General features: G+C 41.0%; 1 protein-coding gene across 17 annotated transcripts in view; it reads right to left on the bottom strand.

Moving 5' to 3' along the window:
- Nucleotides 1-13,035, bottom strand: part of LOC131683943 (uncharacterized) — a 287,688-nt gene that overhangs the window by 73,158 nt on the left and 201,495 nt on the right. For 15 of the 17 annotated variants that reach the window (XR_009304600.1, XR_009304601.1, XM_058966412.1 and 12 more), the window contains one exon: nt 9,723-9,740. The exons of the other annotated variants lie outside the window; for them this stretch is intronic. Coding sequence is in view for 13 of the 15 variants with exons in the window: in XM_058966412.1 (XP_058822395.1) it covers nt 9,723-9,740 (18 nt within the window). In the remaining 2 variants the exon portion in view is untranslated. The remainder of the gene's footprint in view (nt 1-9,722; nt 9,741-13,035) is intronic. 17 annotated transcript variants of the gene reach the window in all.

Below are 13,035 nucleotides of genomic sequence, written 5' to 3'. Positions count from 1 at the left end.
ATTCCAATCCACCCATTCAATTCAATCGAAATTTCCGCAGCTATTTATATTTTGTAGAACGCGTTTTTGACTACGTAAGACCGTTACAAAAATGGCTGGCGTGCCGCTATTGAATTCCTGTCCCAATGAGCTTTTTATATCCTGTCTCCAAAAACCTCTTCTCGGTTTTGTCGCGATCTTCTCTGATAAGTAGTCCCCGGCGGGGCATCTATCAAACTTCGACTGAGAGTTTCGCAGCGGCGGAATTTCTCCCTATACAGATGCTCGTTGTATGAGTCATTTAGCCTCCACTTTTGTCACGATCTACTCGGATAATCCTCGGCGGTGAACTTATCCCACTCAATGGGCCAATTAGTAGGTATTGAAATCGGGCCGGCGATTCAGGATGGAGTTTATTTCCGATTCGCTGGCATTTCGCGCGGCCTGCTTTGTCTAGTCCCCGGCGGTAAACTTGCCTGCTTCCGGCAGGTTTGGCGATTCATGGTACAGTATGGCGTCCGGTACATTCACACCTCGACGACTCGCTTCCTGAGCATCGGGGAATCCATTTCTGCTGCATAGTGCTGAGCATAATCGAGATCTCCTGTACCGTTGCTTTCAGAACCAGGTTTAGGATTCCGTCCGATTCTAAGGGCTTCTTCACTTTCATGGCTTACGCCATCTCGAATCGCTCTACGCTCCTCGCTGTACGGTGGAAGCTGCCAGATCGTAGGTTCATACTGCGGATGCTGCCCTCCGATTATGACCTTCAGCTTCTTCGAGAACCTTTCAGGTGATTCAGCTGGGCCTTTTATTATTTGCATAACTACTCTGTAGGCGTCTTTCCAAGGATTCGCGGTGGTTTTGTGGTTTTCTTGGTTAGCTTGGTTACTTTGTCGAGAGCAGTTCTTGCAGCTCTGTACACCAGCTTTCTTCTCTTTTTTCGGTGTGTCCGAATACTTCTCCAGCCTTTCAGAGCTGCCCTCAAATCTAAGTGCTTCGGCGAACACATCCTTGTAGAAGAACGACCTTTTACACTTCCACTCGTTTATCTGCCTCTCACTTCATTCGAATTGTGTCCTTTTCCTAATGCGTTACCGGATCGGCCGATGGTCGCTATGGGTATACTCGTCACACACTCTCCAGTGCATTTTTCCTGTCAGTTCAAGACTGTAGAAGGTGAAATCGATGATGGATTCTCGGCCCTCTCTGCGGAAAGAACAGATGGTATCTTAGTAAGATCTACATTTAGCTTTGCTCCAGAGTTAAAGTTTCGTCGGTTCCTCAGAAAAGGCTAATTTGATTTTCATAGACCAAGTCCCAAATGGAAGGTTTCATATCTTCAAAGACAGCTTGTAGGAAGTCCTGTTGAAGCTGGATGTAAGACTGTGCAACGAAGGTTCCGCTTGCACATTCCTTAAAGACGGTCGGGAATCCATCATCGATATAACATTCTACAGCCCTTTGCTGGTGGATAACCTGAATTGGCGAGTAGTACACTCATAGACGGCGAAATTGTATTGCATCGCGGAGAGTTAGGACTGCCGAGCGGAAATGGATAATAAAGGACCTCGCTGGCAGCCTCACTCCAATTCCGAATGCCGATGAGCTGTCGGAAACAGTAACAAGGGCATGTGAAGTAACAATGCCGAGGAAAATGGAGCCGAGTAACTACCGGCCTCCGGCGTTCTGGTGGAACGAAAAGCTCAGCATCCTCCGGGCTGCCTACTTATAAGCTAGAAGATGCCTTCAGGGAGCAAGATCTGGGGCAGTCAGAGAAGAGTGTATGGTAACATTCCGGGCGGACAGGGCCGCTTTTAAGTGCGTGATAGTTCTAAACAAGTCCACCTGCTACAAGGAGCTGTGCAGAAAAGTATACACTAACTCCTGGGACAACGCTTACCGCGTCGAGTTGGCCAGGATCAAGGGTCCAAAGACGTCAGTCGAAATACGCGCTGAAATAATAAAGATTATCAAGGGTCTTCCCCTGAAGCATGACCCAACCGCAAGACCACTTACACCGTACGTCGATGCAGATGGTGGAAATGCTGGCGACAATCGAGTCTCCAACGACGAGCTCCTTACAGTGGCAAAAGGGCTGAAAGCAAAGAAAGATTTCGGTCCGGATAGTTTCCCCAACGTGGTACTAAAGACCGCGATCCTGGTATTTCCAAATATGTTCAGGATAGTCCTACAGAAATGCCTGGACGATAGCTACTATCCGGGTAGATGAAAAATCCAGAAGCTGGTATTACTGCCAAAACCAGGGAAGCCACCAGGAGATCCAACATGATTCCGGCTTACATGCCTGCTGGATATTCTTGGTAAACTTCTGGAAAGGGTCATCCTCAACAGGCTGACGAACTACGCCGAAAGGGAGAAAGGATTATCGCAGATGCAGTTCGGATTTCGGAAAGGGATATCGCTACTGCGTCGTGGTATCGTTCGACGTGAAGACCGCGTTCAACAGTGCAAGGTTCTGAAAAGTTACATTCAGAACCGAGTACTGGTCCATGAGTCAAACATGTGTAGTGGTCGATTAGGGTCACAACGGCAGTAGCTTAGGGCTCCATACTCGGAACTGCCTAGGGGAGTTGAGATCGCTATGCAGATGACGTTATCCTGACGGTAGTCGACGAGACCATTAAGGAGGTGGAGATGTTGACGGCAGAGACAATAGGCATGGATTGGCTCACCACAAGACGAAGGTAGTGCTGGGATGCAACCGTGAAAAAATCCAGCGTGTCGTGATCAGCGTCGGGGGACTGACCTTGCTGGGTTGCTGCACTGAACTCAAAGCGGAAGCGGACGAAGCTCATAAGCCCGTTTCGCCTAATGACTATTCGTGTCGCGAGTGCGTACAGAACGATGTCGTCGGAGATGGTAAGCGTAGTTGCCGGGATGATCTCCATCTGCATCATTCTGGCTGAGGGTGTGTAATGCTACCAGCGGAGAAATGCAAAGAGACTGGTTCGAACGGAGTCGTTGTCTAAGTAGCAGCAACAGTGGTCCGCGGGGTAAGCAAAGTGGAGCCATCGACTCATCCTAAATGGGTCGGCTTGGGTGCATAGAAAGCATGGAGAGGTGAACTTGACGCAGTTTTTATCCGGGCACGGATATTTCCGGAAGTACCTGCATCGGTTTGGACACGCTTCGTCACCCCTTTGTCCGGAGTGTGTGAACGTGCTAGAGACAACGAAACACGTGGTATTCGAATGCCCTAGGTTTGAAGAAGCTCGAAGGAGTATGCCTGGTGTAACAGGTGACGTCGACGAGATGTGCCACGCCGAGCATGTCTGGGATGCTGTCAACAGAGTGATTGCAAGTATACTCTCCGAGCTGCAGAGAAAGCAGCGCGAGCAACAAAGTAGCTAGAACCTGCCGTGAAACCACAAATCGGGTTTCGGGAGAAATTCCGTCGCCGGGGAACTCTCCGTAGGTATAGACTAGGTCCACCACCGGAGACTAGTTGTCTAGTACGCAATGTAGCACCGGGTTCGGGTCGTCGAGGGAACCGCACGCCAGACTTCACCGGAATTGCTGGACCGACCACAATACCCTACCGAGTAGCTCATAAATAGGCTAGAGCCACCGGCGGGGATTAGAGCTAGTAGACCTAATCGAATAGCTAGTAGTGGGTCGTTTGGGGCTCCAGTACACCGGAAGCTACGCTCCACCCGGAATCGCTGGACAGACCTCATCATCTACTGGCCCGTTCAGTAGACCAGGTCCATCGCCAGGGACTAGATCGAGTAGATCTGGACGAAGCGGGAAGCTAAGTGGCTCACAGAAACGATCGTCGGTATTGGAAGAAATCTATCGGCGTAGGGTATATTCACAGTAGGGTATATTCACCGCCTATCCTACTATATATGGCTCATGAAACAGACATCGGTACCACGCGAAATTCTGCTACCAGGGAACTCTCAGTCGAAGTAGGATCGTTCATGGCCGGATAATATCGGAGTAGATCTCGATACAGCTGGGAGCTAAATGGCTCAAGGAAACGGATATCGGTGTCGGGAGGAATTCCTCCGTCAGGGAACTCTCAGTCGGAGTAGGGTGAGCTCACCTTTGGGGGCTATCTGAATAGATCATGATAAGGCTTGGATTGGAATGACTCATGGAAACAGGAGCTAGATGGCTCATGGAATCAGTATCCAAATGGCTCACTTGGGACGAGAGCTAAATTGCGATGTAACTCCATCTGAAGCAAAAGAAGAGTCGAGAGTTCAATCAAAGCTAAAAGGTCGAGCCATTTCATGGACCGAGTGAGGCTCCGAGATAGAGCAGAAGAAAGAGGTGCGACGAAAACATAACGATTATCTCTGTACAGCCAGCATAACATAAATCAATGCAATCATTGTTTGTTGGGGGTTTTATAGCTATTGCGCCTCATATATGTAGCTTCCAGATTGTTAAGAGTCGTCCAGAGAATTTGTTCAGATTTATCTAGACCATTTAAAAAGCCTGGAAACAAGTTGCAAAAATGCGTCGTTCATTCCTAAACCACTTTTTGAGAGTACCTGTGAAAACAACAGAGGAATTCCACGAAGATCCGTCCGAAAATCTTTAAAATCGTGACCGACCATCTTAGATTCCAATGAAACTTTACATGTTTCACCGTCATGCAAGACTAAATATTTTCCACAGGTAATAAGATTATTTTGACTCAAGAGCAACTTTTCAAAAGGGCGTAAACGTTTCTACATGCATGAATTTCAAAAAAAATTGTTCGATTACTATATTTTATACAGCAAAACTATCTAAGAACGAGTTACAGGGAATGAATACTTCTGTCTAAAAAAATATACACTGAAAAAAATGCTGTCATTTTTCAAAAAAAAACAAAAATTTATGATAATTTAAATTGCGAAAAAACCCATTTTTTTAAATTTTTTATATTTTGTTACCAAAAACCTAAAGAGAAAAGAAACATTTTGAATGTGATTGCATGATGGAGAAAAAATCGGTGAAATTTTTTTTCTAACAATAACTTCGTACATGTTTTTAAATTTCATACTAATTGACATATAAAATTGTAATTTTATTACAGAATATAATTCTAAGCACCATATAAAATCAAAATGCATTTAGTAAAAATCTTCCAAAATGCGATAGATTTCGAGATATTTGAAATTTTGCTCCTTCAAAAACAATTAATTCGTGTAATTCTGCTCTTTTTAAAAGTTATTCGCGTTACCCCATCATAAAATGTCAAAAATTTAATGTTTCTCGTTTTAAAGACGTAAAAGCAACTTTTTTAGTGTATTTGGATCATGGAGAAGCTTTCAATAAAAAAGTTTTCCTAACAACAACTTTTGACATATTTTTATAATTCTTATTATTTGCAGTCAAAAATACAATTTTCTTTTTGAATATGATTCTAAACACCATTTTAAATCGAAATGCTCTTAACAAAAATTTTCTAAAATGTAGTAGTTCTCGAGATATTTTAACTTTACGGGCCTTTTGAAAAACATATTATTTTTGATGGAGAAACGCGACTAACTTATGAAAAGGTCGTAATAAAACAAAATAATTGTGTTGTTAAAACAAAAGTTAAAATATCTCGAAAACTGCTACATTTTAGAAAATTTTTGTTAAGAGCATTTCGCTTTAGAATGGCGTTTAGAATCATATTAAAAAAGAAAATTGTATTTTTGACTGCAAATAGTAAGAATTATAAAAATATGTCAAAAGTTGTTGTTAGGAAAACTTTTTTATTGAAAGCTTCTCCATGATCCAAATACACTAAAAAAGTTGCTTTTACGTCTTTAAAACGATTAACATTAAATTTTTGACATTTTATGATGGGGTAACGCGAATAACTTTTAAAAAGAGCAGAATTACACGAATTAATTGTTTTGAAGGAGCAAAATTTCAAATATCTCGAAAACTATCGCATTTTGGAAGATTTTTGTTAAATGCATTTTGATTTTAAATGGCGCTTAGAATTATATTCTGTAATAGAATTACAATTTTGTATGTCTATTAGTATGAAATTTAAAAACATGTACGAAGTTATTGTTGGAAAAACTTTTTTACCGATTTTTTCTCCATCATGCAATCACATTCAAAATGTTTCGTTTCTCTTTAGGTTTTTGGTAACAAAATATAAAAAATTTAAAAAAATGGGTTTTTTCGCCATTTAAATTTTTATCATAAATTTTGTTTTTTTTTGAAAAATAACATTTTTTTCAGTGTATATTTTTGACAGACAGAAGTATTCATTCCCTGTAACTTGTTCTCAGAGAGTTTTGCTGTATAAAATACAGTAATCGAACAAATTTTTTTTGAAATTCAAGAAACGTTTACGCCCTTTTGAAAAATTGCTCTTGTATCAAAATATTCCAATTGCCAGAGAATATCATGGAGATTCATACAGTGAACACACTTGCAAAGTTTCGTTCGAATCGACGATGGTCATATTTTGCGGTCGGCCGGTTTTTCATGGAATCCCTCAATTGTCAGATTACAACTCAATTGCCGAAGTCTCAGTAGCATGTTCCATTAGTAAAATGCATCAAATGGAGTTCGTAGATTAGCAATGAAGCTTTTCAAAAAAAAAATCCAGATGATTCTAGACTTTTTCTGAACATATTAAAGATTAAAAAAAACACATTTGACTAACCAGGGATACTCCATATTGAACTCTACAAGATGACGACACGAATGAACTCACGATGAATGAAGTTCATGTTTGACAATTCTTGGTGGTTTGTTTACTTTGTTAGTAACGACGCTGAATCCCTTTGGATAAACACTCGACAAGCCTATCGTTTGTTTACCATTTAAGGCTCAAGTTACCTCAAGGCTTGGTAGTATGCGTAAGAAAAATTGTGTTCAGCTTTGCCACCAGATTATCCATTTAAACCTTTTCAAAACTCTAAAAAAAGAATATCAGTCGATTTATTAGATCATCACGATTCAATTCATGCAAAATACCTGCTGGAAAAACCATCGGCTTAGCTGGATGGTGCTTTTGAAAAAGTGGCTGTGATTTTTTATCACACTACCACACCGAGCTGCGGTACGCAACACAACTGCGCAATGAAAAAACCACAGCCACTTTTTGAAAAGCACCATTTAGCTAAGCCGATGGTTTTTCCAGCAGGTATTTTGCATGAATTGAATCGTGATGATCTAATAAATCGACTGATATTCTTCTTTTTGAGTTTTAAAAAGGTTTAAATGGATAATCCGGTGGCAAAGCTGAACACAAATTTTCCTACGCACACTACCAAGCGTTCAATTCTAACACATGCTTAAAAAAGGTAACTTGAACCTTAACTGTCAGGGTCATTCCAATCGAGCATTAGACCTGTGAATGGCCCTTGTTCCAGAAGGATTCGAAGCGGTTTTCTTCGGATTGAGGGCTTTTGACAGGTCTCGTGCTCGATTGTAATTACACAGATAAATAATAAGAATTAAATAGAGCTGGCCAGTCTTTATCCAGAGGGACTCAGCGTCAGTTGCGTGAGTTTGAGTGCAACGGGTGCTCATTTGTTGCATTTGAACACACGTAACTCTTATGTAAACAAATCACCGAGAATTGTCAAACAAAGTTCATCCGGTGGTATAGGGTTACCAGAGAGTTGATAGAATTCCTAACTGAAATTTAACTGTCAAAAAAATGCGGACGAACATGCTCAGGCGATTTAAAAAGTTTGACGTTTGACTCAACTCGCCTGTGCTAATTGCCCCTAGGAACAAATGCAATTTGCGAATGCGATTTAAAGGCAATTTCAACACTTAGCCAAATTTTCTGGCGGCTGAAATGGACTTGGTTGTTTTTCGCGTTTTTCAAACATGGCGGTTCATGTTTGGCTTAAGCTTAAAATTGTTTTTTGAACAATTGGTGTGTTCTCATTTGTACTTAGTTTGTCTAGTGCATTTGATTTAATCAACGAATGTGGGAAATTGTGAAATCGTGTGTAAGTATAGTGGAACAAGATCTCTGACCTAAAATCTTAATGAATGTCAGATTGTGGTAAGTTTTGGTGTGCAATACCAATTTCACCATTGATTCTTCCTATAATTTGGTGGTGATTACCTAGTATACTGGTAAGTATATGTGAGTAGATGATGAATCCGAAAATAAGTATTATTCTTAATTTGCATATTAAGCAATTAAGGGCGATTAAATGGCGCGTTCGGTGGGCGATTAAAGAGCGGGTTGGGCGGCAAAAAAATGACGACGGAAAATCGCCCAAATGTTGCATTTGAAATAGCTTCCTAATTGCCAGCAATTTGCTGGCAAGTTGAAGGGCAATTAGCGCATCCGAGTTGGTAAATAGCCCCCCGTTAGCCAGCAACTTGCCCTTTTTGACTGGGTAACGACGCTGAATCCCTCTGGATACCCGGTCAAAAAAAAAATGCGGACGAACATGGTCAGGCGATTTAAATAGTTTGACGTTTGACTCAACTCGCCTGTGCTAATTGCCCCTAGGAACAAATGCTATTTGCGAATGCGATTTAAAGGCAATTTCAATACTTAGACAAATTTTCTGGTGGCTGAAATGGATTTGGTTGTTTTTTTGCGATTTTTAAACATGGCGGTTCATGTTTGGCTTAAGCTCAATATTGTTTTTTTTTATTAATTGGCGAGTTCTAGCTTGTATTTTGTTTGTCTAGTGCACTTCGTTTAGCCAACGAAATTGTGGAATCGTGTGTAAGTATAGTGGAACAAGATCTCTGACCTAAAGTCTTAATGAAAGTCAGATTGTGGTAAGTTTGGGTGTGTAATACCAATTTCATCATTGACTCTTTCTATAGTTTGGTGGTGATTACCTAGTATACTGATAAGTTTATGTGAGTAGATAATTAATACGAAAATAATTATTTTTTGTGATTTTCATATTAGGAAATTAGGGGCGATTAAATGGCGCGTTCCATGGGCGATTTGGGGGCGATTTAAGGGCGGGTTGGGCGGCAAAAAAATGACGGCGGCAAATCGCCCAAACGTTGCATTTGAAATAGCCCCTTAATTGCCAGCAATTTGCTGGCAAATTGAAGGGCAATTAGCGCATCCGAGTTGGCAAATAGCTCCCCGTTAGCCAGCAACTTGCCCTTTTTGACTGGGTAGCAGCCGGCTGTTTTTTCCGACACATGTTTCATTGTTTTGAGAAAAAAATACTATTTACTGACTTATGAGAATATACAGTGATTTCATCTGAAAACAAGGCTGAGGTAATAAGTTCAATTTACACTATAAAAAATAATCAAAGAGAGACAGCGGCATCCATTTTAGCTGCCAGTTTGTGACATTATCTACGATGTCGTTAACCTCATTAGTTCTATCTTTCTAGTTACGAATGAGTATTTATTTTGAATTTGTTTATTTAAAAACGTTGGAAGAGATCTGTCAAACTGCTTCGAGACAAGGGAGAAAAAAATTCACACGACTATTTCGGATTTAGTTTCAAATTCCACCCGGATGAAATACGGAATACGAAAGCAGTAACTGTGCGAAATAGGTTTTGGTGAAGGTAATAGCCAACTATGAACCCATACAACGCATTAGCAAAACTATAGCGATCGCCAAAAACAACACTCTACAGCTCTATTGAATGAATGAGATGCCGAATGACAGTTCCGTGATATTTTTTTTTCATCTTTCAATTCAACAATATTAGCCTGGTTCATTCTGATCGATCGACCAATCGTTCGAATTTCGAATATATGACTGACGGTGCGATAGCTTCAACAGCCCGTTGAAAGTAACCATTCTATACACTTACCACGTGGCCATTGTCTTCCTATGTGTGATTGTTACAATTATATGTTTTGTTTTGTTAGTCAGTGGTTGTTGTTGTTGTTGTTGTTCGGGGTTGGCCGGTCGTAACATTTTTGGTTGGATGAAAAATCGGAAAATAATAAATCGGTATGATTGACAGTCGGGAACGTGTTGCGCTAGCTGCGGCGTGTTTGGAGAGGGGTGTTTTGGGAACGATGGTACTCTGTCATTTAGTTCTCGTATGCTAATTTTGCAAATGTTTTAACTGAAGCGTTATGTTCGAATTTAAAACCTATTTTTGGGCACACATGAAATGTATAAATTAATACCTTTCACGAACAATAAGAAAGACTTGTCTCTGGAACCAAGGAGCCGCTTCAAGTTCGAAATAACACAAATACACACTCACACTAACATTCGTGTAACCCTATTCTAGTACATTTGGCAGATAATTGAAAAACATAAATCGAATGACGACAGAGACAACAACAACGCTTCGGAACCACTTGCCTGGACGTGCTTTAAACTGGCGCTGTATTTTTTAGTTGGATAAAGAATGCTGATGCAGTTGAACTAGATGATGAAAAATGACACGTCACAAAAATGGCGAAGCTTTATGGCAAATAAAACCATCCAGTTTGATTTTTTTATTTTTCTGTAAATTGGAGTAGTTTATTGTCTCAGCGCATGCTAAGTTATTCGTCGTACCATTTCGTGACTAAATGCAGGAAGGGACCTGCACGCAAGTTGTATTGCATGCAAGCGATGGTGTCGTATACTATTTAGAGTCATAAATAGAAAAGAACCTTAAAATAAAAGTAATCATTTTTATTCTGCCTAAGAGTAAAATATTGATTAATTGATGATAAACCACTCAATAGCTAAACTATTTAAAGAAGGTTGGATTTTGTGTTTCGAATTTATCTCATCAGTAACAGACACCATCTTGGTAATCAGTTAGATCCTGTGCGAACGCCTGAATATTCTATTCAGATGCAATCTCAAAAACTCGAAATCTTTCAGCTTGCCAACCACCACGCTTCTGTGTTTGCCAACATTATAACATCGCACTTTAGTTGGCAATCGTTGAAGGTAAATTATTTTCAATGACAGTCCAGAACTGAGTCTGGTCCAAATATCTGTAACCTTCCATATGGCACTAGAAACGGCTCTATATATTTTTCCCTCAAACCGGCAACCATTTGTCATTTTTCGACAACTAACTAACCGATAAAATTCGATAAGTACCTAGGATGTAGGGACAAACCACTTACTGAGCCGAAATGACACAGGATCGTACCGATAAAAGTTCAATATACGTCAAATACTGCATTCACTCGTTTCACAGTATTGTGCTCAATTTTTGAGCACCGCAGCCATACAGAGACACTACACAGTGTTTCCCTTTGGGGGCCCCTTTGAAACATGGCTCAGCATAGTCAAAATGTTTCTCTTCCCCATTGATTCACTTATCCTGATAGCGTGCAGTAGGGTGCACGAGGGTGACCCTTTCTTTCCTAGGAATATTACATTTGTTTCGGCACTGTTTACTCGTAGTTGAACAAAATTTTCCCCCGTACTCCTTACCGAAGCACAAAACAAAGACGAATAAGGGACCGACCGCAGGAACAACTTGTTCCCAGTACGTTCCGGAGGTGCTCCATTTACTCCGGGCACCGCAACAAACCTATTAACATTCCACTTGACTGCAAAATTTGTTTGTGTAAATTTCGATGTCGGACGACTGCAAACATTTTCGTTGTAAATGTGTCAGAGGAAGTCAGCTTTGGAATAATTTCATCGATGAGAGAAGGGTCTCCCTGTCGGGTTCACTACCAACCCTACCCTCGGTATTTTACGATCCATGGACACACAACGCTCTACAAAGCACAACAAATGGGTTCCTCTTGTTCCTTCTATCCTTCGCTCTGCTGGAGCCAGTCTCTATGTATCCCTATTCTACCCTGTCAATAGTAACTGGCTTGTAGCATAGCATACACAAGTAGGTAAGGTACACATTGCGCTGCTCTAGCTCTAGGTTCGATACAGCTGTATCAAGCTACCTGTAACAGCATCCACCAGAAGTAGATGAATATTTAACCTAGCAGCGAACATACGCTAGAAGCTTCTGGCGGGGAGCTTTGTGTGAGTGTCTCTCCTCGGGCAACCGCCGAATAGTGGCCTGGTAATAATAGAGCGATTACAGTCGAAAACAAATGTGATGGTGTATTTTAGATTAAAAATAAAGAAGCACGAATTTATGCAATTTGTTTAAATAAAATACGTCCGCTTTGTAAAGAACTGTGTAATATACTGCACATAAAAGCATAAGAGTCCCATATGGATTTTTGTCTAAAAGAAAGCTCTCATATTCACTGGACACCACGTTACATGGCGATATGACCGAGGACTCTAGTGATATGGGGTAACTTACTCCCTGTCAGAATGTGAATTGTACACCGAAAACTAACTATCAGAATGAAGGTCCGTGTGATCATCCAAGAACGCACGCGTATATAGGAATGACCACAAGGTTACAAATATTACATTCACGGTCTGCGCGCGATTATACAAGAACACACGCGAATATGCGAAAGGCACACTGTTATAAAATAGCATTTATACACGTGAAGTTACATACACGTTAGCACACGCTACATACAAACGCACACGCGATCGAACACGTTAACGTACAAATACTCGAGCTCTTCGCGATGATACACGCGATCGCGAGTCCCTACGCCCGCACATACCTGAACCGTACAATGAATAACACATTCAGAGTCACGGCCCGCTACAATTGGCCTAAAGCAGTGTTTTAGTGGGCGACATTGCCTGTCTCGTCTGTAAATTGTAGTATGTGATTCTGACGGGGAGCCCTTCCGAGAACCTAGCTCTACAGCTCCAGTAGGACAACACTCCAAAAAAAAGAGTCCCATATGGATTTTTGTCGAAACTGAGTTATCTGTTGGATTGTATTCTGTATCACCACTGAATCACCATGCACAAATAAAATTACCAGGTTTGTTTAGAAAATATCGAAGTTTAGATTGTCTTCTTACCGCACCGTCTGACTGCGCATCAACATGCTCCGCATTCGACTATGGAAAGTCGAATGAAGTATAATAATATATGCAGGCATTACATAACTTACCCATATTCGATTAAGTCTCCTATGTGATACATATTGACGACTCAACTGGCAAATTTTGGTTTTCTGTGTTGCTTCCGGCAGATTTTATGAAAAACAATTTTTGCGTTGTTGGGTGGGAAAGATGGTAGAGACGGGTCTGGAAGACACCTTACGGCTCGCACCT

This window comes from Topomyia yanbarensis, chromosome 1 (assembly GCF_030247195.1).
Source record: "Topomyia yanbarensis strain Yona2022 chromosome 1, ASM3024719v1, whole genome shotgun sequence".
NCBI lineage: Eukaryota > Metazoa > Arthropoda > Insecta > Diptera > Culicidae > Topomyia > Topomyia yanbarensis.
Note: the sequence above shows the minus strand (reverse complement) of the source record. Positions and strands in the feature narration are given on the sequence as shown.